Genomic DNA, 23553 nt, shown 5'->3' on the forward strand with positions numbered 1-23553 from the left:
CTCCCAGCGCTGCCCCCTGGTGGTGGAACGTGGTCATGGCATGGAGGATCAGTTGTTGATGTGGGTGCAGCCAGCACAGGATGTGCTCCCTCATTAGGTGGCACTGGTGGAAGGAAAAAAAAAAAAAAAGGTTAACAAAATAAATGTCCTGCTTTTGCTTTTGTTCTCGATTCCTTCCCTGAGGTAATTTACCCATTTGGGTTGAATGAGGATCATTCTCTCGTTTGGTGAATGGGGTTTGGGCTAATGAGCAGCGGCTAGGCCAAAGTAATGTGGAGGACTTTTACTTTGTTAAGCTGTGCGTTGCTAGCTAGTCCGTCCTTGTGTGCCGGGGATAGGGGAGTCAAGAGCTGCATTGCTTTGTGTCTATAGTATCTACACGCCAATCTTATCTGTAGGAGGACGGTTTTTCTTGAAGGAGCGGATGGCCGAATGTCCATCAGCTCTCTTCCCCCTTGCCTTTAATGCACACAGCTTTGCTTTAACATTACTATTTCTTGTTTCCCATGTTTTGTTTTTAACACCAGGGCTTTTTGTGCAGCTTTTTGCCTTCAAAGTCTTCCTTAACCGCTTGCGACTGTTTTTTCCACCTGATCTTGATTCGTTTGGGTTTCTGTGATTGGTTTGCGTACGCCGAGTGATTTAATTCCCGATTGAGTCTCTCCTTGAATGAAAAACGGATAACGTTTGTTTTGCACAACGCGAGGCTTTCTGATTTGGGTTTGTTGATGTGTGTTTGTCATTCAATTAATTGTGTTTTGGCTTTTCATCGTTCAGACCCAGTCGGCCAGCAGCACCATGACCAAACACAAGTCTTCGTCCTCCTTCACGCCCTTCATCGACCCCCGCCTCCTCCAGGTCTCGCCCTCCAGCGGCAGCTCCCTCAACAACATGGGTGAGTTGCTAGGTACGTTTCCTCTTTCTTTCCTTTCACATTTAAATGTACACTTTACATTCAGGACGCTTTTATCCAAAGCGACTTACAATAAGTACATTGGTCATAAGAAGTGAAGCGACATATCGCTGTCAGTACAGTAAAGATGTTCATAGAACCAAGGGCAAGTTACATTTATATTTGTTTTAAGAGGGTTGTCTCATATCTGGCTGTAGGTGAGTCTCGAAACTAAGAACTCTACATTACATTTGATATAATTGTATTCTTAGTGGTTTATCTGGCTTGTTAAACCACTTGGTAGACATACAAGTGACTGTATGAAATATCTTTATTTTATTATAACTTTAAAGATTTCCTAACGTCCTCCCCTCATGTGATTTAAGTGTTTTTTTTCTGTCAAAGGACGGTTTGGCAATCCTTAAAAAATATCCTTTCGACACCTCAAAAATATAGTGCTCACAGACTCGACTGAGATGATGGGATGCATTTCAAAACAGCTTACATGTGTCACATCTGTATTTACACCTCCTCCCTTGGGGCCATGGAAACTGTTCTATCAAATCATTGTTCAACACTAGACTATCCTCTTGTGCAACCTTGCAGTGCTCAGTTTGAAGCACTGCTTTCTGGACTTTAAATCTGCCAGAGTAATCCAGATTGGCAACCCTAGCGTTGGTGTCTCAACTTCTTTAAGGTCTTTGTGTTGATTTATGTATCAACACTTCATTCATTTCTTTTATCCAATGGGAACAGTAAATAACAATACACTATTACCTTATACTTGATATTGTTGATTGAGGGTATTTATTTGGACATTTAGTAGTCAAAATCCCTACACTGACGTACTGCATGTGTCATGTACTTTCTACCTTAGAATCTAGGAGTTTGACTTTGTTCTAGATTTGAGATGAAACAAATGTTTAGGATTTCCGTTTACGACTTTCAAACACCATTAGCACTGACGTTTGTGTTCGAAACGGCACACAAAATTCAGATTTTTCAGATTTTTGCCCGGCCCCAAACATCAGATTTCCACTTAAGGGCTGATTATGGTTCCTCGTCGACGCAACGCAAAGACCACGCAGTCGCAAACCAGTTTTGGTTCTGGGTCGGGTTTTAGTGAGTGGACAGATCACAAACTTTGCTACCTAGCGCATTATTGGTGAGGCTCACGTCAGGCCCCGCCCCCTTCTGGACATAAGGAGGGTCCGCAAGGACGTAACAGGTCTGCAAACCCCCTTGCGTTGCGTCCACGTGGAACCATAATCAGCCTTTGAGTTATCTCGTTCGCTACGCTAACCCAACTAAAAAAAAGGGAGTTTGTTCTCAAAACTCGTACCGTAACCTTTCCCCTCCCGTCTCCTCCCGTCCGTCCGTCCAGCGAGCTTCGGCCAGGACGTGCGGCTGCCCGAGGCGCTGCGGGCCGACCCGTCCCGTAAGGGCTCGGTGGTGAACGTCAACCCGGTCAACACGCGCCCGCAGAGCGACACGCCCGAGATCCGCAAGTACAAGAAGAGGTTCAACTCGGAGATCCTGTGCGCCGCGCTCTGGGGTGAGTGTGGGTCGTGAGCGTGAGCGTGCACGTGGCGGGAAGCGCGTGCACGTGGGATTCATTGCTGTGGAATATCAGGCACTGCTATTTGTGCCCGATACTGTTACTATAATACCCATTACTACAGACTGTATACAAATACATACAGTGGCTGTAATATACATGTATAGAGGCTGTATACGAAGACTACAGTCAATGTAGTTTACATTACCACAGGCTTTATACGAATACTACATTGTTATTGTAGTATATAATAAACTCCCAGAGGTTTTAAGACTTGCCCCAACTCTCAGCACCTTTTAAAACAAGACTGAAGACTTTTATGTTTTCTTTAGCTTTCTGCTAAATCTTAAAGACGTTGTACTTTCTAAAAAGCTTTTTTAACTTTGCCTTTATTTTCTATTTTAATACTAAAATGCCTTTTTTAACTTTCTATTTTACCCATTTCTTTGCATATGTTCTCTTTTACTTATCTATTATTTTATTTTATTGTATGACAATGTTTATGTGACGCACTTTGAGTCTGCCTTGTGTATGAAAAGTGCTACATAATAAAGTTGCCTTGCCTTCCCTATATATTACTACAAGCTGCAGGCAAAAGCGACAGTTTTTGTAGTGTTCAGCCCCACAGACAGTAGTTAAAGTAGTATACAGATCATAAAGCCTCTGAATAGATGACCAAACAATACCACACAGTACACCACAGTACTTTTGTTACATACATAAACATTTTCGTGTGTGTAGATCACCGTGATCGATAGTCAAAGTCATTGGGCCCGTTTCAGCGACGCGATGCAGCATTTGTAAATGTGCACCGTTTGATACGTGTGTGTGTTTGTGCTGCGCGTGCGTCCAGGTGTGAACCTGCTGGTGGGCACCGAGAGCGGGCTGATGCTGTTGGACCGCAGCGGCCAGGGGAAGGTCTACCCGCTCATCAACCGCCGGCGCATCCAGCAGATGGACGTCCTCGAGGGCCTCAACGTACTGGTCACCATCTCGGGTAGGGGAACACGCGCATCTACTATAGAAATGCACTGGTCACCATCTCTATCATAGAAATGGACTGGTCACCGTATCTACTATAGAAATGTACTGGTCACCATCTCGGGTAGGGGAACACGCACGTCTATCATAGAAACGCACTGGTCACCATCTCGGGTAGGGGAACACGCACGTCTATCATAGAAACGCACTGGTCACCATCTCTATCATAGAAACGTACTGGTCACCATATCTATTATAGAAATGTACTGGTCACCAATCGGGTATAGAAATATCTATCATAGAAATGTACTGGTCACCAATCAGGTATAGAAATATCTATCATAGAAATGTACTGGTCACCAATCAGGTATAGAAATATCTATCATAGAAATGTACTGGTCACCATCTCTATTATAGAAATGTGCTGGTCACCAACTTGGGTATAGAAATATTTATCATAGAATGTACTGGTCACCATCTTTACTATAGAAATGTACTGATCACCCTCTCTGGTATAGAAATGTACTGGTCACCACCTTGGGTAAAGAAATACTCATTATATATTATATAAATGTACTGGAGAGCTACTATAGAAATAAATAGGTCATCCTCCAATACACATAAATATATAGAACAGTAACATACTGACGTATTCCCAGCCCAGTTTGCTTTCCCTATAAAGATTCCCTTTCCTTTGTATAAATAATGTCGGTCTTTTAAAAAATGTAAAACCCTCACTATAAGCAGAACAAGTCAAGGTTGCGCCCATAATACGCCCTGACAGCAAAGTGTACACTAAAATATTTATTGGCCAACGCATGGATCGTCAAATGCTAGGTGCCAAGGACTGAGATGGAAAGAGCTGACGTTGGTATTGGTTGATTCCTTCCTCCATCTTTGCTAGCTAGCTGGCTAATGCTAGTCTACAGCAAGAGGGGAAACTGAAGCCCTTAGGTCAAACAGAAAAGGCCAAGTGGCGAAAGCACACGAGTTACTACGAGTCTACCATATCCTCCATCTTTAAATGGTAAACGGACTGCATTTAAACAGCGCTTAGGTAACCAGTGGCCACTCGAATCACTTTGCAATACCGCATAAAAATCCCAGATTCATGCACACATTCACACACCGACGGCGGTGTGAACAACACAAGGCGACAGCCAGCTCGTCTGTAGCAAACAGGGTGAGGCGTCTCGCTCAGGGACACCTCGCCACTCAGCTAGGAGGAGCCGGGGTTTTGAACTAGCGACCCTGCGGGTACCAGCTAACCCGTGCGGCCCCCTTACAAGCTAGACCATGCTAGGTTTCAGCTAACTAAAGGGTGTGAACATACCAAAAACAACGCATGCAATGCAATGAAACGTATTGCACGAGCGTCCCATTGATTATTCCCTCTCTCACGCCATGCAGGCAAGAAGAACAAGCTGCGTGTCTACTACCTGTCGTGGCTGAGGAACAAGATTTTGCACAACGACCCCGAGGTGGAGAAGAAGCAGGGCTGGGTTACCGTGGGCGACCTGGAGGGATGCGTCCACTACAAAGTCGGTAGGTCCAACCCAGAACCTCCACTTTGAGGGGGCCGGTCGGTGTCTTAACTCCTCAATGCTTTAATGTACAGTGCACTGTTCAGGGGTGCTATCCTTGGGGATTGAACCCCCCAGTACCTTACACCCTGGGAGTCGAACAGTCTTATCACCACTACCCTTCCTGACCTAGATCCCTCCTTCTCTCCTTCTCTCTCTAGTGAAATATGAGAGGATTAAGTTCTTGGTGCTGGCTTTGAAGAACGCTGTGGAGGTGTACGCCTGGGCGCCCAAACCCTACCACAAATTCATGGCCTTCAAGGTAAGAGCGTGCCCGTTGCTGACGTGAGCCTCACCAATAATGCGCTAGGTAGCAAAGTTTGTGATCTGTCCACTCACTAGAACCCGCATCCGACTTCAAAACTAAGGGTTAGTGGCACACTGGCTTGTTGGATGTCACGAAACATTACATTTAGAGCATTTGAGAGATGCTCCTATCCAAAGCGACGGTTAACACGCATCGACGCACCGACGGCGGAGTCGACCATCATGCAAGGCGACAGCCAGCTCGTCAGGAGCAGTTAGGGTTAGGTGTCTTGCTCAGGGACACATCGACGCTCGGTGAGGAGCCACGGATCGAACTAGCAACCCTCCGGTTACAAGTCAACCTGCTCTTCCTTCTGGGCTAAGCCCCTCCTTGTACGTGCAATGAACCAATTGGAACCCATCAGAGCAAACTATCGTCGTTTTGGTTTTATTTTGAGTGTTTAGTCGGGGCTTCGGATTCAGACGGGTCGGGTTTGTGTTTATTTTTTATTATTTACTCCCCAGTCTTTCGGTGACCTGGTGCACAAACCTCTGTTGGTGGACCTGACGGTGGAGGAGGGTCAGAGGTTAAAGGTCATCTACGGCTCGTACTCGGGCTTCCACGCCGTGGACGTCGACTCCGGCGCCGTCTACGACATCTACCTTCCCACGCACGTGAGTAACGCGCGCACAGTTGGCACGTGAGAGGGATCGCACCCTTCTGGAAAAAATATGGGCCGTTGAAGTCATTGGTCGATCTGATTTGAACACTTTTGTGCGATGGTTTTGGAACGAAATTACTAATTTGTTACCTTTTTGTATCGTTTTTGTGGAGGATTTTGAATTTGTAATGGGAAGATGATTCTAAAAAGCACAGAATGTGTTTGTCAGGCCCCTTACAACCCTCTCGTCCCTAACCAATCCACTTCTAACATCCTACTCTACACAAGTACACACACATAGTCCGCAAAGACTACACGTTCCGAGCAGAGCCCGATATAGGATTTTTAAGGCTGTTTGTTTTGCGCGTTTCTCGTAAAGGTATCAGATTTCCCTAACATTGGTTATTTGTAGTTATCCTTTAAATCCTTTTCACTCTCAGCTAACACGTAACAGCAAAACTAGACATGGTAGTCATGAATTAAGTCATGCTTATCGACTTTAGAGAATTGATGGGGATGTTCTTTTAATTGTTATTCAAGCAATGTATGTCTCATGACAGTTGCCAATGAACACACTTGCACACATGAACAACACCGATGATCTCCGTCGATCTCCGTCATTCACTCTGCCTGACTCTGGCTGCATCAGCGGGTTTGGGGCGTTAGAGCGCCCTCTGGTGGACAAACATAATTTTATATATTATATATATTTTTTCATATTCGCCACACACCCCTCCCCCCAGATCCAGACCAGCATCCAGTCCCACGCCATCATCATCCTGCCCAACACGGACGGCATCGAGCTGCTGGTGTGCTACGAGGACGAGGGCGTCTACGTCAACACCTACGGCCGCATCACTAAGGACGTGGTGCTGCAGTGGGGCGAGATGCCCACCTCCGTGGGTACGTCGGGGCCCCCAAACCCCTAGACTTCCAGGAGCTTCCGGACTAAAGAGTTTCCCGCCACGGGATGCAAAGCGGGCTCCCCTTCTCTTTGGCTAGCGTTAGCGGCAGCGGCGTAGTAAAAAGACGCCAATTGACAAATTAGTCAAGCGAGGGGGATTAGCCTTCTTGCGTTGTTTATGGCAGCCATTTTAATCCTTATCATCTGGAAGGAGGGATCCTCCAAGATCTTTTTCTTGCCCTCTTACGAGGGCTGGGGTCGGGGGGGTCATGTCATCGATATTTGGCCTGTCGAGCCCTTTGAGACTGTACCGGTGATTAAGGGGTATACAAATAAAATGTATGAATTAAATTGGGGTTTTCGTGCCCACGGTAGGCTGCAGTACATTTTGGAGTTGAGCTGGTTGAGGTTTATGCAGAAGCGATAATACATAACTAACCTATACTGAGTTAATATTATAGTTTCCCGGGTTAGATTTAATTGTATAACGCTTTGTCCATGTCATCAACCAAAGCCCCATGCCCAACAACGCACACAGGGCCTGAATGCTTGTCTGACACATGCCCCCCCCCCCCCCCCCCCTCTCTCTCTCAGCCTACATTAGGTCCAACCAGATTATGGGCTGGGGGGAGAAGGCCATCGAGATCCGCTCGGTGGAGACGGGACACCTGGACGGGGTCTTCATGCACAAGAGGGCCCAGCGGCTCAAGTTCCTCTGTGAGAGGAATGACAAGGTGAGACAAATGGCTCGACCCCAGAAGCAGAGGTACTGACATCTAGATCCGCCAGGAGAGTGTCGGTAATGTGTCCCCAGGGTGATTAGGAAACTGGACATGTAAGCGTGGGTGGAGATGAGATTTACTTTTGAATCATTAGATTCATGTATTTAAATAGAAATACTTTCATGAGCCTTTGGTTCATGAAAGTGTTCCCAGACCGGTGGAAATGAGTTCTCTGGAGAAAGCCAACGACCACTAGGTTTCAGTCCCTGACCCTCTTCCCTCTCCGTCCCCCAGGTGTTCTTCGCCTCGGTGCGCTCCGGCGGCGCCAGCCAGGTGTACTTCATGACCCTGGGACGCACCTCTCTGATGAGCTGGTAGTCATGACGACCGCATCCCCCGAAGAAGAAGAAGAAGAAGAAGAAAAAAAAAACGGGAAAAAAGAGGAAAACCAAACCTGCCGGCCAGGCAGGGGTGGGCGCGACAAAACCACACACTTAAAAAACACATGCACGAACGTACGCACGCACGCAAAAATACGAAAAAGCGGCCGACGGACTTTGACGATACTTCCCGAAGACGACAAACGACCCTGTGCTGATGTATAGACTGAACTGTATTGGACATTTCTGTTTCGTTAGAGGAGGAGGAGGAGGAGGAGGAGGCGGCGGCGGTTGGGGGGGAAGGATTTCCAACTGGCAGACGGAAGAGTCTGTGTGTTTGCGGGAAGGGGGGACTGGGGTGTAATCGTACCCTACAGCATGGAACAGGCCCCTCCTCGTGGCGCACAAGCCCCCCCCCCCCCCCTCCTAACCCTTCCGCTTCCCCTTGTCTCTTTCGGCGGCCATCTTTGAGGTGGTGTAGCATGGATGGTAAACATATACGTGTCATAGTAATGCTTAGTCTTCTGTGTGTGTGTGTGTGTGCGCGTTTGGAGGAGGGCGGGGCCAGAGCTAGAGTCTGTAAAAGTGAGAAAAAGGCAGATGTGTGTGAATGGAAAGGGTGCGAGTGTGTGGATGCTAAGAAGTCAGTTCCGTACTAATACCGTTTTGTTTTAAAGGCCGCCCTGATCCCGGGCAGGCCTAGTGTCGGCCGTTTGATACCACTCGCCAACCAAATTGTATTCCTGTGTGATCCTAGCTTGACATAAATCCCCAGGGCCTTGTATCTGCGTACTTATATTTTGTACCCTGTTCTCCGTTAAGGGGAGATCCACCAGGGGGCGACATTCTGTGCCATTGTTTGTGTGTCTTTTTAAGAACTTTATAAGTGTCCCCTCAAATGACAGGGTATGGGGGAATTGACTTGTACATAGGCATACACCTCGCACAGGTGTCGCCCCGACAGTAGAAACCCCTGTTCGATGGTACACTGTCGTACTTGTGTGAGCAAAAAGCAATTTGAGCTTAACCTGTCTGTACGCCATTGGTCCTGACGCGTTGACGACCAACCAACCGACCCACCCACCCTACGAAACCCCGGGATGAACGTGAAACATCAGTCATTATCAGGGCTAGCATAAACTGTGAATTGGGATCACCAAATCATCGGGATGGCTGTTATTTTTTTCCAATACTGGTCTATAGGTAGAAATAATCATGTCAGTTGAATGTGCTGTAACGCGGACCTCTCGATAAACCCCAAAAGACTCCGCCGACGCTCAACGTCTTTTTAAGATCGTGTAGCTTAAGCGAAAGCATCATTTTGTGAGTTTCGTTCCGAACTTTTTTTTTTTTTTTTGCCGGCGGATTAGTCCATCATTTGAAGGGAATCCGGGGGGGGGGGGGGGGGGGGGGGGTGTAAACGTTGTAGTAGGAGCGCTGCAAGACTGTATTAACACTTTAGCTTGAACCAGCAATATGATTTAATATCGGACCTCGTTGCAGGCAGTGTCGTGGTGTTTTACCCCCCCCCCCCCCCCTGTTGAAACGTCCTATGTGCAGACAGATGTTTTTAACATTTGGTTTGAGGTCCAGGAACTCACCACGAATCGTGTCCTACATCCCAGAATTGTATTTTATCTTTGCAATCAATGTACCCCAGCCCCCCCCCCCCCACCAACCAGACGGCAACAGTTTACTGTCTTTAGATGAAGGGTCGTGTGTGTGTGTGTGTGTGTGTGTGTGTGTGTGTGTGTGTGTGTGTGTGTGTGTGTGTGTGTGTGTGTGTGTGTGTGTGTGTGTGTGTGTGTGTGTGTGTGTGTGTGTGTGTGTGTGGGGCCTGTAGAAGTAAAATGTAAAAAAGCCCGTACCTGATACCTTTTTATAGACATCTCACCCACAGACTCACCTCTTGTTATGGGGGGGCCTCATGTTTTTTTATTTTCTATGTTTTTGTGATTTTGGTTCCCGTTCCGGTTCCAGTCGAGGCGGTGCCTTCCCTTCGCTGGAGAGTGTAGGATATGCTGCCACCTTGTGGCCATCTGCAGAAAGGATACCAAGATAAAAAAAAATAAGTCTCGGAGACAAACCACTTGGGGGGGAGGGGGAGCAACACGGCAACAAATATTTAACTTGGGGACTTAGCTAATTTTTGTTTATGCAATTTTTTTTTTACTAATTATTCTATAACCCACTTCGGATATGCGACTGCAGTGGTTTTTACGATGCAGACACCTTACGTTGGAAATGTTTACAGGAACAATTGTTTTGTTAAAACCAATGTGCATCGGTGTATTTATGGATTACCTTATAGGGCAGTTAACACCCCCCTTCCTTCCCCCTTCACTTTTTGTACTTTGTATTATTCTCTTTTGTATTATGGTTTTGAGGTTCGTGTACAGGAATAATCGTAGACCTCTTGCTAAGGTTTCAAACCACACAATCCACGTTCTCGTCCCGGGGTCAGGCGATGGCATTCCCGCGATGGTTTGAAAAGCTGTGCACCAGCCAGTTGCCCGGTGACATCATTTGTCTCCCTCAAATGTCTTTCTTACCTCTCTCTAATTTATGTCCTCTATCTCTTGTGTGCTATGGGAGTAACTGTATTTTCCTGAAGGTCTTTTTTTTTTTTTTCATTTAATAAAATCTTAAGTAATCTACCGGGCATCGTCTTTTGTGTTCAATGGTGACTTACAAAAAATATTATTCCACCAGGTGTTAAGCAGGTGGTGTTAATACTCCTACAAATGTATTTTCTCTCTTACAGGGAAATGTGGGTCACCTGTTTGTTCTGTTGAATCAAATACATTGACTCAAATTACTTACAGGCATCAAATAAGTAGCCTTTTTGTTTACGTTGAATCTGTGCGGGATAACTAAAACCAAGCACGCCATACCACGCTTTTTCCCTGCCTCTGCACTACTCCTAGTTACATTACTCATTGAAAAGTTTTTTTTAACCACTAGTGGACTTTGACCCACCTTTGAGACCAGATTAGTGACAGCCACACTGCTTTTAACATGCACTTTGTCTTGTATGTGTTGTGTCTCATGTCTTAATGCACTGTAACTCGTACCATGGGAAAGACATGCCTAACGATAAAATAAAGTTATTTGTATGAAATTTATGTTGATTGAAGTATTTAAGCGTATGATAACCGCTTTTTTTTTTTATCTCAGCAACAGCCTGGGTCTGATCAGATTGTACACATGAAGGTTTAATACCTACTTCACAGGGTATACACTAACTATGGGCAATGCCCACCTATCATAATAATTCAATGTGCTACCCCTGATGTTACCCCTTATATTGCAATTCAGCATGTATATTTTTAGTTATATTTTATTATTAAATACGTGTAATAGACCCTATGCTTTAGCAGCCGACGGATAGGCCTATATAGGCTAGCTATTTCATATATATTCTAGTTAAGTAGATACATTACCTCATTGGTAGTACAATGTAGTGTCCACAAGATGTCGCATCTGCGCAGTGCTTATGTTTTGTGTGCCGTTCATCACACAGCGTACCGCTCTTTCACAACAAATGTCTCTGACTAACGGTTACGGCATCGGATTTAGTCGTCATGAATCCAACGCAAAGAACGGCTATTCGGTCATTTTCATCGTTTAGCCTACCCAAAAAAGCCCAACAGCGAACAATATCTTGTTCTAGCCTATATTTGAAGAGGTACTCGAGTTTTAATCCAGTATGCCGACATTTAAATTCAACTGGTGGTGAACCTCAAAGTTTTAAAAACACTTAATATCTCATATTCCCTGATAAATATATCACGACGTTTCTCAAGTGTAATATATAAAACAATTAGCAAAATAGCGTTATTTGAACCCATCGTTAGCCCTACCACCGTGCCCGCCCGCTATAATGCTATTACTTTGAAAGGGCTCGACGGGAACCACATCCCTACATTTCGGTGCCTTGACGCAAGTCTCAGTTTAGGTCACGCTGCCATCTCGCCGGATGTTTTCGCGTCGACGGTGTGTCACGGAGCCTTTCCGCCGAGACACTTTGTTCTAAACCTCCACGGATGGCCCCGACACCGTGAGTAACGAGCGGCCGTCGCAGCGAACGGTATGCGGGCCCCGCGAACGCCGTCGTGCGGTCTTTAGCGGGGTTAGAAGGAGGTCGTGACTGCGGTGATTGGCGCCGGTGATCAGGTGGGGGAGCGCGAGTGCTCGCCCCTAACGTGCACGCCCCTGCATTTCAGCAAAATCCAATGCCAATTCAATTCAAAGGAGCTTTACTGTTTTTGGGAACCCACGTTTGCAAAGTCATAGGGGTTTAAATGCAAATCATTTGTGGTGGCAAAGAAAGGAGAGCAATATTGGAATCGTGGGATGGAAAAAGTTGATTATCAAATCTCAAAACAAAAATGTAAATGTCTGCTGTGCAACATGCAGCACGTCTGAGTTGTTTACAACGACCGGGCCTCAGCAACAGGCAGGGCTATCGCTCTGTGTAACTGGGTTTTCAGTCCTACGCAGAGCAAGGTCACACAAGGCTGCAACAGGCAGCTCTATCTCAAAGCCCATCGGTGTTGTTTGTTTTTGGTCTGAATAATTCTTTTTTTTTTGTTATTGTTTAAAACACGTTTTTAGGGTTTGTTTTTGTGTGCATGGATGCCTATTTTTTCCACTTTATTGCTTGTTTAATGGTTTAAGTGAAAAATACAAAGTAGTCATGAGGCAACGTTATGAAAGTAGATGGTTATGTCAATTAAACTGGAAATGCAATTAGATGATGGTGCTCTTAAAGGCTTCCCCGCTAGTTCTACCATAGTGTTCTCCCTATTTTGTCCGATCAATTAAACAACTGTTTGGAACTCAAATTGGGAGACTTCATTATTTTCCTATCTTCTCGCTTTGTATCTCAGTTTCAGAATGCTTTATCGGCATCATGGTACATACTATTTTCTTTTGAACGCCTATCAGAGCCATCAAGATCATACAAGTAAATGACACACATACGACAGTATCATCAGGAGCAATACATTGAAAATAACAAACGCAATCACGATAGGGCCCCGCAGTATTATTCTTTATAATAATGAAAATAAATATACTTTCTAATGTTATTATTCTTCATTAATTGTTACCGTCGTGTTGCGTCTGATTCTACAAGGCTACGAGCCAAGCTACGTATCCTAATCTATAATTAGGATACGGCAACCATCTCGTTTCAAGTGGCAGATTGTCATTCTGTGACATTTAGTCAAATGTTTTAATTGGTCCACAACTGCTTCATGTTAAGTATGCCACGAAAACGGCAACGCGCATTCAAGCTGAGCCGCGCGCGGTACTAGCGCTGTGTGTGTGTGTTTTGCTCTACAGTAGCGGTTGGTGGGGTCTGGGGGTCCCGGTTAAGCAGTTGTCTTAAGTGCCCACCTGTTTACAGTGGCAGATGGCCCTTCGCAGTCTATCTGCTCTTTGTTTGCCCAAGCATACTGGATCTTATCTCGGGTTACATCTCTGGCGCTGAGGGGTCAGATGTCGCTCGCTCGCTCGCTCGCTCGCTCTCCGCCCCTGTCCGAAACACCTGTCTTGTAATTCCCTTGAGTGTAGTAGCCAGCATATTATTTTAATCCTGTTCATCAGTTACCAGAACCTTTCGTAAGTGTGGATCACCTACGCCTCAGGGTGTAATTTTTTTTTGTAACACTGTGGGGAAGACGTGGCGTTTTGTAAGAGGCTGGCCACTGAATAATTCTCTATCAAGGGCTGCGTTTTGGTTGTCTGAGTGTTTCCAATAGACGCAACAGTCCAAAAGTCTAGATATTGTTGTTACTACACGATTCAGCTAAATGGCTTTACAACCATGCAACTATCTTAGTTATAAAATATTAATAAGCCCTATGATGTGAATAATTAAAGTTGGTTTTAATGGGTTGACTTAAATTATTTTAATGTATATTGTATATTTTTCTTTTTTGGCTTTTTTAATTTCTCTTCCAACATACACCAGATATCAACATGGCTCACCTGTTGTTCACTGACTTTTATTTTGGGTTCAGCCAAAACAGCTTTTGCAACCGTCTCTATCCAGCCATGGCTCCCTTCATACTAAACATGTTTGGATATGGAGACTGGATTCATAGTGGAGTCGATTCTGCTGCGAGGACTGGAGAATTAGGGAAAAATTTAATTAGCTAAATGCTAGCGTAGCATTTTCCCCCTATTTTACAATTACGTTAATTCATGTATTGTTCACGCTTTATCTAAAGCAACTTGTAAAGGGAACGAGTGACATGGACGCAAAAACATGGATTGATTGATGGATGGGTGGATTGATTGATTGATTGATGTGATCGATTGATTCAGCTCGCAACGCAGCCACGAGCCGGCACGATCAAACTGCCGTTCCCTCTCCCCGGTCACCGCATGCTTTTAATTGTCTCTCGCCCCTCTCCCGTGGAGGAAACGCATGCCATAGCAGCCGGCGCGTGGTCAAGGGAAGCCCGCCCTTTGGAACATCCGAGTCATCTGGCCCCAAAGTGTGCCGCAACAATAAGAGCGCAGCCCTCCCTATACTTATAAGGACGTAAAACTCTCTCTCTCTCTCTCTCTCTCTCTCTCACACACACACACACACACACACACACACACACACACACACACACACACACACACACACACACACACACACACAGAGACACACACAGAGACACACATTCCTTCTCCCTTTCAGTCGGCCCCCTTCTTTCCTCCTCTTTTGACGGCCCCCTGCGAAGGCCTCCGCGAGGCTTGTGGCCCTTCTTCTTCTTCTTCTTCCTCCTTCCCCCCCCCCCGCCACCCTCCTCCCGTCCAGCCCTGCCAGGAGCCTTGGGCCCCGGGACAAAGGCGGTAGGCTGAGTGCAGCAGCAGCGCCTGCATAACCAGGTGTTATCCATTCCTGGCCCCCGGGGCCCTTAGAGAACCCGGGCCCCCAGCCTGCAGCTGCCCGGCCCCCGCCTCCTATTGTGTGGGTCTATTGTTCATCCTCTACCCCCCCCCCCCCCCCCCCCCCCCCACACACACACTCCCCTAACGTCCCTCCCTAACACACACACACACACACACACACACACACACACACACACACACACACACACACACACACACACACACACACACTCTTGCATGGTGATGTATTGGCCACACAGGGACAGGATCGGGATGGGGGTTTGGGGGTGGGGGGGGGGGGCTGCTGTTTGTGTGTGTGTGGGGGGTTGAATACGTGTGCCTAGGGGAGACTGGGGCGTTTGCAGCGGCAACTGCCCGCCCAGCGACCCCCCCCCCCCCCCCCCCCCCCTTCTGTGTGTGTGTGTGTGTGTGTTTGAGATGTGCGTCCTATTGTGGGGCTCGCTGCGCCGCCATTGGCCGAGCCGTGGCCCCTCTTGCCGTGGCGATGGCTGTCATTGACGGCCCATCTGTTCTGCCACTCTCTGTATAAGCCCCGCCCCCCCCCCCCCCCTGGCAGAGGCGGGGACAAGAGGTAGAGGGAGATGGAAAAAAAAAAAAGGAAAAACACACACACTTTCTCCTCGACACACACACACACATCCGAGGAGCAGCATCCTGGAGAAGCTGCCAGCCCTGCACTTGTTGGTGGTTCAGACCTTCCTCAAGGAGAGTTTGCTCCGTCTGCTCCACACACAAGAGTTCAGAGGTCAGCCCCACTGAGTGGAGTGGGTGCGTTTTTTTGTGTGGTCCTTTTTTTTTTGCTCTTTCCAAAACACTGAAGCCCGGAGTCGAGCGCGTGTGTAAAACATGCTGGGATGAGGAGGGAGTGTGTGTTGTGTTCCTTGCCGGTTCCCGCTGGCAGTGCACTTCTGAGAAGGGTAAGTGTTTTCGGGGGTTCCCTTTCCCTCGAGGAAGCACATGTTGGTGGCATTGAGCTTAAAATGGGAACAGCGTTGAGAGATTGTCCTCGTTTGATTAAAACGTTCATTTATTTCCACGGGGCCGTGTACAGTTAGAGAAAGGTTCCTTCTGATCCTAACTAAGCTTTTTATTCAATTTGTTTCCTGAATGCTTTTGGGAAGGAATTGGCAGTACGTGTAGTGATTCATGTTTTCCGTAAAGTGTGGGCTAACCCGTATGTCGACCGCCACATTTACATCTCTGGGCTGAGATTCTAGTATAACCTCATTCCTGAAATCAATTGACCATAATACTCAGATAAGTAGTATAGTTAAAGTAATTTTTTCGTGTTATTTGGTACCTTGTCTGTTGAACCCGTTCCCGTACAACGCGACTTGTCGACACACACGCACGCACACACACACACACACACACAGACACACTAACCTTACGGAGGTTATCTTGTCAACGTGAAGAGAGAGGGGGGGCGGAGAGAGAGTGGGTGAGTGTGGAGAGAGTGGGTGTCAGTGTGGAGGTGTAGAAGTCACACTGACGTCCTAGCCGGCGCATGACAGTGTGGTGTCATCTTAACGACTGGAAACTCCTCACACCGTGTGTATTTATATGCTGTGTTCAGGCCCATTTATCTGCCCCACCCCCAGGCATCCCCCCGGCTGTGTCACCCCCCCCCCCTGGTGTCAATAAAGCCTCATCTCACCACCTGGGTGCTTTTGGACATCTAACGCCGTGACTGGGCAACTAGCATGCGGTACCCGCAATGGGTCTTAAGGCTCAGTTATGGTTCAACGTCGACGCAAGCGTCGTCGGACCACACAGGCGCTTCGACGGCGCGTCGTGAACCTTTTTTGGGCTTTGTGTCAGGTGTTGGTGAGCGGACCAATCACAGCCCTGGCTGCTGCGTTGCCTCGCCGCAAGGTTAACATTCTCGGGAGGCGCACGTCAGAGCCTTGCGGCGGACGCAAGGCTGACGCAAAAATTGGTCCGTAAACCCCCCTGTGTTGCGTCAACGTGGAATCATAACTAGGCACTGGCAGTGGGGGACTCTTATTGTGATAGACTCCTTTGAGGACTCTGTTGTGAGGACTGTGTTGAGGACTCTGTTGTGAGGACTATTTAGCGAGGACTCATTTGAGGACTCATGTGTGAGGACTCTTGTGAGGACTCTTGTGAGGACTCTGTTTTGAGGACAATGTTGAGGACTCTGTTGAGGAGTCTTGTGCTTCGGTTCACTCTTATCTCCACATCTGTGGCCCCATATGGCCCTGAGAGAATCACACTCACTGCCAAACAAAGAAGGAAAACAAAGTTTTGAGCTGCTAGTATGTCCTTCTCCTCAACTGCCACTGCCACTGCAAATATTTCACAGGAGTGTACACGGCCAACTGTCAATCTAATCGCGGCTCATCATTTGAAACAGTTTACTGCAGGCACTGTATGCTAACAGGATGCTAAACAGGCAGATTGCACTGTATGTGTGTAACTTGATGAATGACAACACTAGAACTAGTTCAAGATTGTGTGTGTGTGTTTCGTGTCCCCACATTGTGTGTGTGTTCGCGCCTGCCAACCATTTCACGCTCGCCGTTGGTGACAGTAGTGGCGGGATGCGCTCGCAGGGGGTCAAAGGTTGCACCAGTTGCATGCGCCGCTCAGCAGACATCTGTTACATGGGAACCCCTCCCCCCTCAGCCCCCTACACACACACACATACGGACACGCACACGCAAACCGAATAAGACACTGCCGTTCTGATTGGCTGAGAGATGGCATTATTGTCTATTGCCTTATTGTCTCTTAGCAACATGCTATTGAGGAGCAATTAACGATGTAGCATCAATCTTAACTATGTTGTAGTCTATACAAATTATGGGCTGCAGTTCGGTTACAGATTTTTCGGAATATATGAGCATTTCTTAAAATATTGGCATTCTCGTGCAATTTTATCCTTTTTGTAGAAACAAAATCCCGATTCATTTATTATATATTGTTACGTAATGATAGATTCTTCAGGAGACGCATGCATGCACACATTTCCTTTTGGTTGCGGTGGTGGTGAAAGTGTTATGAATATATTCCCTGTCAAGGGCCCTTTGGTGAGGGCCCAGTGGTTACTGATTGATGCTCACATATTTAACGTTGGACCATACTAACGGCAGAAGAGGGCTTTGTAGACTTCCTATCACCTCTTGCTATGAAGGATTAAACATTTAGCTGTCGAAATAAATCGTCTAAAAGATGGCTCAATCATCACTTAGTATTTACAGTCAAAGTGAGCGTTTTTAAAGGTCAGTAATGGACTACTCAACTTTAGTTTCAAACTCTTGTTATCTTCTCCTTTCTGCTCTACCTCCTTTACAACTCTCGAATCTTACTTACAGCACCTTCAATGACCTGTCCCTGTACTATCTAACCCCTCCCTGCTCCTTAATGACCTGTCTCTGTACTATCTAACCCCTCCCTGCTCCTTAATGACCGGTCTCTGTACTGTCTAACCCCTACCTGCTCCTTAATGACCTGTCTCTGTACTGTCTAAGCCCTCCCTGCTCCTTAATGACATGTCTCTGTGCTGTCCAACCCCTACCTGCTCCTTAATGACCTGTCTCTGTACTATCTAACCCCTACCTGCTCCTTAATGACCTGTCTCTGTACTGTCCAACCCCTACCTGCTCCTTAATGACCTGTCTCTGTACTGTCTAACCCCTACCTGCTCCTTAATGACCTGTCTCTGTACTATCTAACCCCTACCTGCTCTCTTAACGACCTGTCTCTGTACTGTCTAACCCCTACCTGCTCCTTAATGACCTGTCTCTGTATCTACTGTCTAACCCCTACCTGCTCCTTAATGATCTTTCTGTGTTTACTGTCCACCACCTACCTGCTCCTTAATGACCTGTCTCTGCACTGTCTAACCCCTACCTGCTCCTTAATGACCTGTCTCTGCACTGTCTAACCCCTACCTGCTCCTTAATGACCTGTCTCTGTATTCACTGTCTAACCCCAACTGGTCATTAACAACCTGTCTCCGTATTGGCTGTCGCTTTCAATGAAAAGTTAATACATCAGAAGATAGAAGCTGGCCTTGAAGATGGTTACGGTGGCGTTGTGCGTCGACGATGACGGTTGTGTTGCACAAACTGAGGGGCGAACACAAAGGGTCCGTGACTCATTGTGTGTCTGTGTGCGTTTGTGTGCGTGTCTGTGAGAGAGAGAGGGAGAAAGAAACCAATTTTTTTCTGTCCTTGTACGCTAACGAGTTTTTTGCCAATGTTACGCACGTTGCATGCGTGTGGGCAGATGTATCAGCGCGTGTGTGTAGTGTTATTATTGTGTTTATGTGTGTGTGTGTGTGTGTGTGTTGTGCATGCGCCGGAGAACACCCCCCCCCACACACACACCCCCCCGCCCCCTTATGTCTTGGTCTTTGAATGGGGTGGGGTAGCGGCTCTTCACAACAGCTGTAGCTTAGCAACGCTAACCGGGCTGCGTTGCTAGGCAGCCCCCGTTTCATAAAATGCAAACCCGCTGAACTCGACCCCGCCGCCCCCCCCCCCCCCCCCCCCCCCCGCACCCGCCCCCATCGCCAACGGTTCGTCCCTAGCGTGTAGCGGCGCGCGCGCGCGCGCTGAGCCGAGCCGAGCCGCCGTGCTCATTGAACTGATCCCGATGGAGATATGCGTGCGTCTGAGCGATCGCCTTGACACTTGGCCAACTGCCGCCAGTCGTCAGTCACACGTCTCCAACGGCCAATTTTTTTTACTGGCAATACACGGATGGACGGACTGATTCAAACGAGGGACAATTAGTATTTCCTTGAGATGATTTAGCTTCGATATTTGTATTTTTTTCCTATTTAGGAAGTAGAAAATGTAGCTTTGTTCCGAGTTAAAAGTTAAGAGCTAATTGATTACGTGGAACTAGAGGCATGCAATAAAAGTAACGCAAAGAAATCAACAATAATCTTTGATGCTACTTAGTTGTGTAGCATCTTATCCTAACTATCTTTGTTGTGTACGGAGAATGGGTTAACCTAGTGATTGTTAGTGCTTTGCACTTGGTTATATGAACATGCTTACTGTACCGGCAGTGACATATTGTTTCACCTTCTTCTTCTGCAAATGTACTTATTGTAAGTCGCTTTGGATAAAAGCGTCTGCTAAATGCCCTTTAGGTAAATATAACGGATCATATGAGCGGTATAATAAAAAATTTGCCTTATCATGAAAAGGCCCACAAGGGGGGAAACTAACTGGTTAATTAAACGAATCCTAACATCCAATCATTCCTGCCCTAAAATACATTTATTTCAACCTCTTGATTTAAACTCCAGCCATGGTTCCCGTCCAACCCATCTTATGACCGTCGTTCCTCCGTACCCCGGGAAAAGTAGCTCACGCCGGGATTATCCCCTTTTCACTTTTCCTCACCTCGGCCACTCCCAGGATGTCCTCGCCTTAAAGTGAATAGTGGAACCAAGTTAACAACCCCCCAGCCCAGACGGATTAGCCCCGGCTATACCCTCCCCCCTCCCCCCCTCCCACTGATGCACCACTCTCCCCCCTCCCCCCATAACCCACTGGTCCCGGACCGGACCCCGGTGGGAATAAACCATATGGAGCCCAAAATGGCAGGTAGAATATTGGAGTGTGTGTGTGTGGGGGGGGGGGGGGGGGGGGAGGGGGGTAGTTTGGTACAATGGGCCCGACGTGTGTGTGTGTGTGTGTGTGTGTGTGTGTGTGTGTGTGCGTGTGTGCGTGTGCGTGTGCGTGGCCTATTATCCCCCGCTGCTGAGGGGTGCTGTGATGTTTAGTGCTGAGTCCTGCTTTGAAAGGAGAGGTGTGGGGGGGGGGGGGGGTGGTCTCTGGACATCCATTATTAAGAGGGAGTGGGGGGGAGGGAGACGCAGACAGAAGAGGGGTTGCCTTTGTCTCTTACCCCCCCCCTCCCCCCCCCCCAGCGCGTCTCTCTACTAAGATTCAGTTATCTGGGCAGCTGGTCCAGGCCATGGCCTTCTGAAGGGACACACGAGAGTAGGAGTAGAGTGTCATATGACACCACTCTGGACATCCTTCGCTGTTTCTGAACGCATGAGGTCGTTTTAACGTATCCCGTCGGCTTCCAACCTGCTTTGGCCCGCGACCCCATCTCAAGGTCTGAGAAAGTTTTGTGAAATTTACAACAATGCTGTCTATTTTCCTTCGATCCACGGATTTGTACCACATAAAACCTGCCTGTGATGGGAACGTCTGAGGAAACGTCTGTACATCGTGGCACATTGCAGTGCCACTGCTTAGTGTGGTTAGAGACATCTCATATGGAACCCATATGGACAACTTTTACGACTGTCAAGTTTGCTTTGATCGACATTTTTCGAAAACTCTCAGGCAGAGGTTCCCCTGCTAAAATGTGGGGCAACTTCCTCTATAAAAAAAATCGAAAAGATTTGTACACAAATATCGATGTATCAAGTGCCTCGACCTAGTGTGCATAATATCAGGTTAGGCGTTCCCTAACAAAGGGGTAGGAAACAAGTTTTCACCTGTTTTTGTACAATTTTTCCGCATGTTATTTTTTTTTTCATGTTCATTTATCAGACCCTCCAGGATTTCGCGATGTTGCGATCAACCAATCACTGCAAATTCAGGAAACAGCGGTCTCTCTTCTGAGCATGTGGGGTTTTAGAGAACCCCAGAAGACCAGCGCAGCGATAGAGCTCCACGTCACAGTCCTGTGAATACGTTTGTCAGCCCTAGTAGTGAGTGCAGTGCAGTGACGTGGAGTGTGTGAGCAAACACCTTTTGGGGAAAAATAAGGTCACCCCCTTTTTTCAGTAACTGGTGTCCAACCCTATGAATTATACACTCTTGTTTTGTACGCCAATGACGTTTGGCAATCTTTTCTAAAGTCTTCATTTTTCATTGTTTGTTCATTGTAAGTTTTCATTGTTTGTTAGGATCAAATCTAAGCTAGGTCAGCTGTAGCCTTTAACTTAGCGGTTGCATACGTAGGCCCGCTAGTCAACTACCAAATCGGTGGTCCGCAACGACTCTGTGGGTTTGATTTGACTGACGTGACCGGGCCCTGAACCCGTGTTGCTAGGACCGCGTGGGTGTTGTGTTGTTGTTGTTTGCTAATGCGCTGCAGTCGCCCGAGGCACGCGTCGTCCTTATTAATAACGCCCGTCTCTCTCTCTGCCCCCCCAGGGCCCGATGAGTCGAGCCCTGTGACTGGCCCGCAGTCTGGGGGGGGGGCCCCGAGCGCTTGATGTGTGCGACGGACCCATGGGCCTGAAGGACCATGCTGCAGGCAACCAAGCAGGCCTCATCCACGACCTGGGGCTGGAGTTGGAGTACCTCCACATAGAAGGGGTCGACCGCCAGACTGGCTGCGCCGATACGGGACTCCCCGCCATGGAGGAGCCGGGGCAGAGCCGGGCCGCCCCCCCCGGACCCCCCTCGGGGCCCCCCACCGGGGAGCCGGAAGGCTCGGACACGGAGCTGGGCGTCGCCGGTATCGCCGCGGAAACGGCCGACCCCGAGGCCGCCGTCGCCGCCGGCGCGGAGAAACCCAACGAGGGCGGGGAGGGGGCGTCGCCCCACGCCAAGGCCGCCCACCAGCCCCTCTGTCGGGCGCAGTGCGTGGACCTGGGGACCGAGGGGCCCCCAGAACCGCCTCCAGGACCTTCTGAACACGACGCCCCTGATCCCCCCGTCGCCCCTGACCCCCCTGTCGCTCCGCCCTGCATCGAGCCCCCCCGGGCGGAGACGGAGCCGGACGAGCCCCCCGCCGGTGGGACGGGGGCGAAGGAGTACCAGGCCAAGCTGGACTTCTCCCTGAAGCTGGGCTACCCCGAGGAGACGGTGCGGCTGGTGCTGTCCAAGCTGGGCCCCGACACGCTCATCAACGACATACTGGGCGAGCTGGTCAAACTGGGGAGCCGGTCGGAGGCGGAGCCAGCCCCCGGGACGGCGGCGGCGGCGGCGGCCTCCGCCTGCTCCTCGCTCTCCTCCTCGTCGTCGTCCTACGCCTGCTCTGATTCGCTGGAGGGCGGGAGGGCGGAGTCCCCCGGTCTGTCGGAGGGCCTGGGTGACCATGACAACCTGAGGCCCGTGGTGGTGGACGGGAGCAACGTGGCCATGAGGTGAGGCGGCCCGAACCGGTTTCATCGTTTATGGTTTCCCACCGAATCCGACCGGCGAATTGTGTTCAAGCGTTCAGCTGAAGCGTCGTTTTTCTTAACCCTTTTTTTGTATAGAAAATTTTGTGAATAAATAATTGAGTCATAACTCTTTTGATTTTTTTTGTTTTTCTAATACATTTTGGGAGGTTTTCGGTTAAATGTCACGAAGCGTCAGAGGAAAACATTGTAGTAATACAAAAAAAACGTTTTACTGGATTAATTTGAACCAAATAGTTGAAGAGCTTTTAAGAGCTTCAATGACCAACCGTTTAGCGTTTAGCTTCAATGAAAAGGTGACATTAGCGAGGTAGCGTTAGCGTCTGGAGCCTAATTGAGACGGATCGACTAGCGCGTCACCTGACACCCGACTGTCTCTCTCTCCCCGGTGACCCCTGTAGCCACGGCAACAAGGAAGTGTTCTCCTGCCGTGGCATCCAGCTGGCGGTGGATTGGTTCCTGGAGCGCGGCCACCACGACGTCACGGTGTTCGTACCGGCGTGGAGGAAGGAGCAGTCCCGCCCCGACGCCCCCATCACAGGTGGGAGGGAGGGAGAGAGAGAGAGAGAGAGA

At 48.2% G+C, this 23553-nt stretch overlaps 2 protein-coding genes and 1 long non-coding RNA gene across 13 annotated transcripts in view; 2 read left to right on the top strand and 1 right to left on the bottom strand.

Moving 5' to 3' along the window:
- Nucleotides 1-8211, top strand: part of map4k4 (mitogen-activated protein kinase kinase kinase kinase 4) — a 48402-nt gene extending 40191 nt beyond the window's left edge. For 5 of the 9 annotated variants that reach the window (XM_056588931.1, XM_056588936.1, XM_056588934.1 and 2 more), the window contains 9 exons: nt 778-907; nt 2277-2447; nt 3304-3447; nt 4842-4976; nt 5176-5276; nt 5786-5935; nt 6666-6825; nt 7421-7560; nt 7843-8211. In XM_056588931.1, the coding sequence (XP_056444906.1) occupies nt 778-907; nt 2277-2447; nt 3304-3447; nt 4842-4976; nt 5176-5276; nt 5786-5935; nt 6666-6825; nt 7421-7560; nt 7843-7926 (1215 nt within the window). In that variant the 3' untranslated portion in view covers nt 7927-8211. The remainder of the gene's footprint in view (nt 1-777; nt 908-2276; nt 2448-3303; nt 3448-4841; nt 4977-5175; nt 5277-5785; nt 5936-6665; nt 6826-7420; nt 7561-7842) is intronic. The other 4 variants (XM_056588939.1, XM_056588933.1, XM_056588937.1 and 1 more) reach the window with 1 other exon arrangement.
- LOC130381466 (uncharacterized) lies at nt 1-12082 on the bottom strand. Of its 2 annotated transcripts, none has more exons than XR_008895424.1 (3): nt 11855-12082; nt 9835-9967; nt 1-103 (listed from the first exon to the last, which is right to left on the bottom strand). It is a non-coding gene; the product is annotated as an uncharacterized LOC130381466 (long non-coding RNA). The 2 variants fall into 2 exon arrangements; XR_008895423.1 differs by lacking the exon at nt 11855-12082 and adding an exon at nt 11372-11794.
- The window catches only part of LOC130381367 (probable ribonuclease ZC3H12C), a 20298-nt gene continuing 8512 nt past the window's right edge, over nt 11768-23553 (top strand). For both annotated transcript variants that reach the window (XR_008895382.1, XM_056588956.1), the window contains exons 1-3: nt 11768-11988; nt 22007-22944; nt 23382-23521. Coding sequence is in view for 1 of the 2 variants with exons in the window: in XM_056588956.1 (XP_056444931.1) it covers nt 22085-22944; nt 23382-23521 (1000 nt within the window). In the remaining variant the exon portion in view is untranslated. The remainder of the gene's footprint in view (nt 11989-22006; nt 22945-23381; nt 23522-23553) is intronic.

Source organism: Gadus chalcogrammus, chromosome 4 (assembly GCF_026213295.1).
Source record: "Gadus chalcogrammus isolate NIFS_2021 chromosome 4, NIFS_Gcha_1.0, whole genome shotgun sequence".
NCBI lineage: Eukaryota > Metazoa > Chordata > Actinopteri > Gadiformes > Gadidae > Gadus > Gadus chalcogrammus.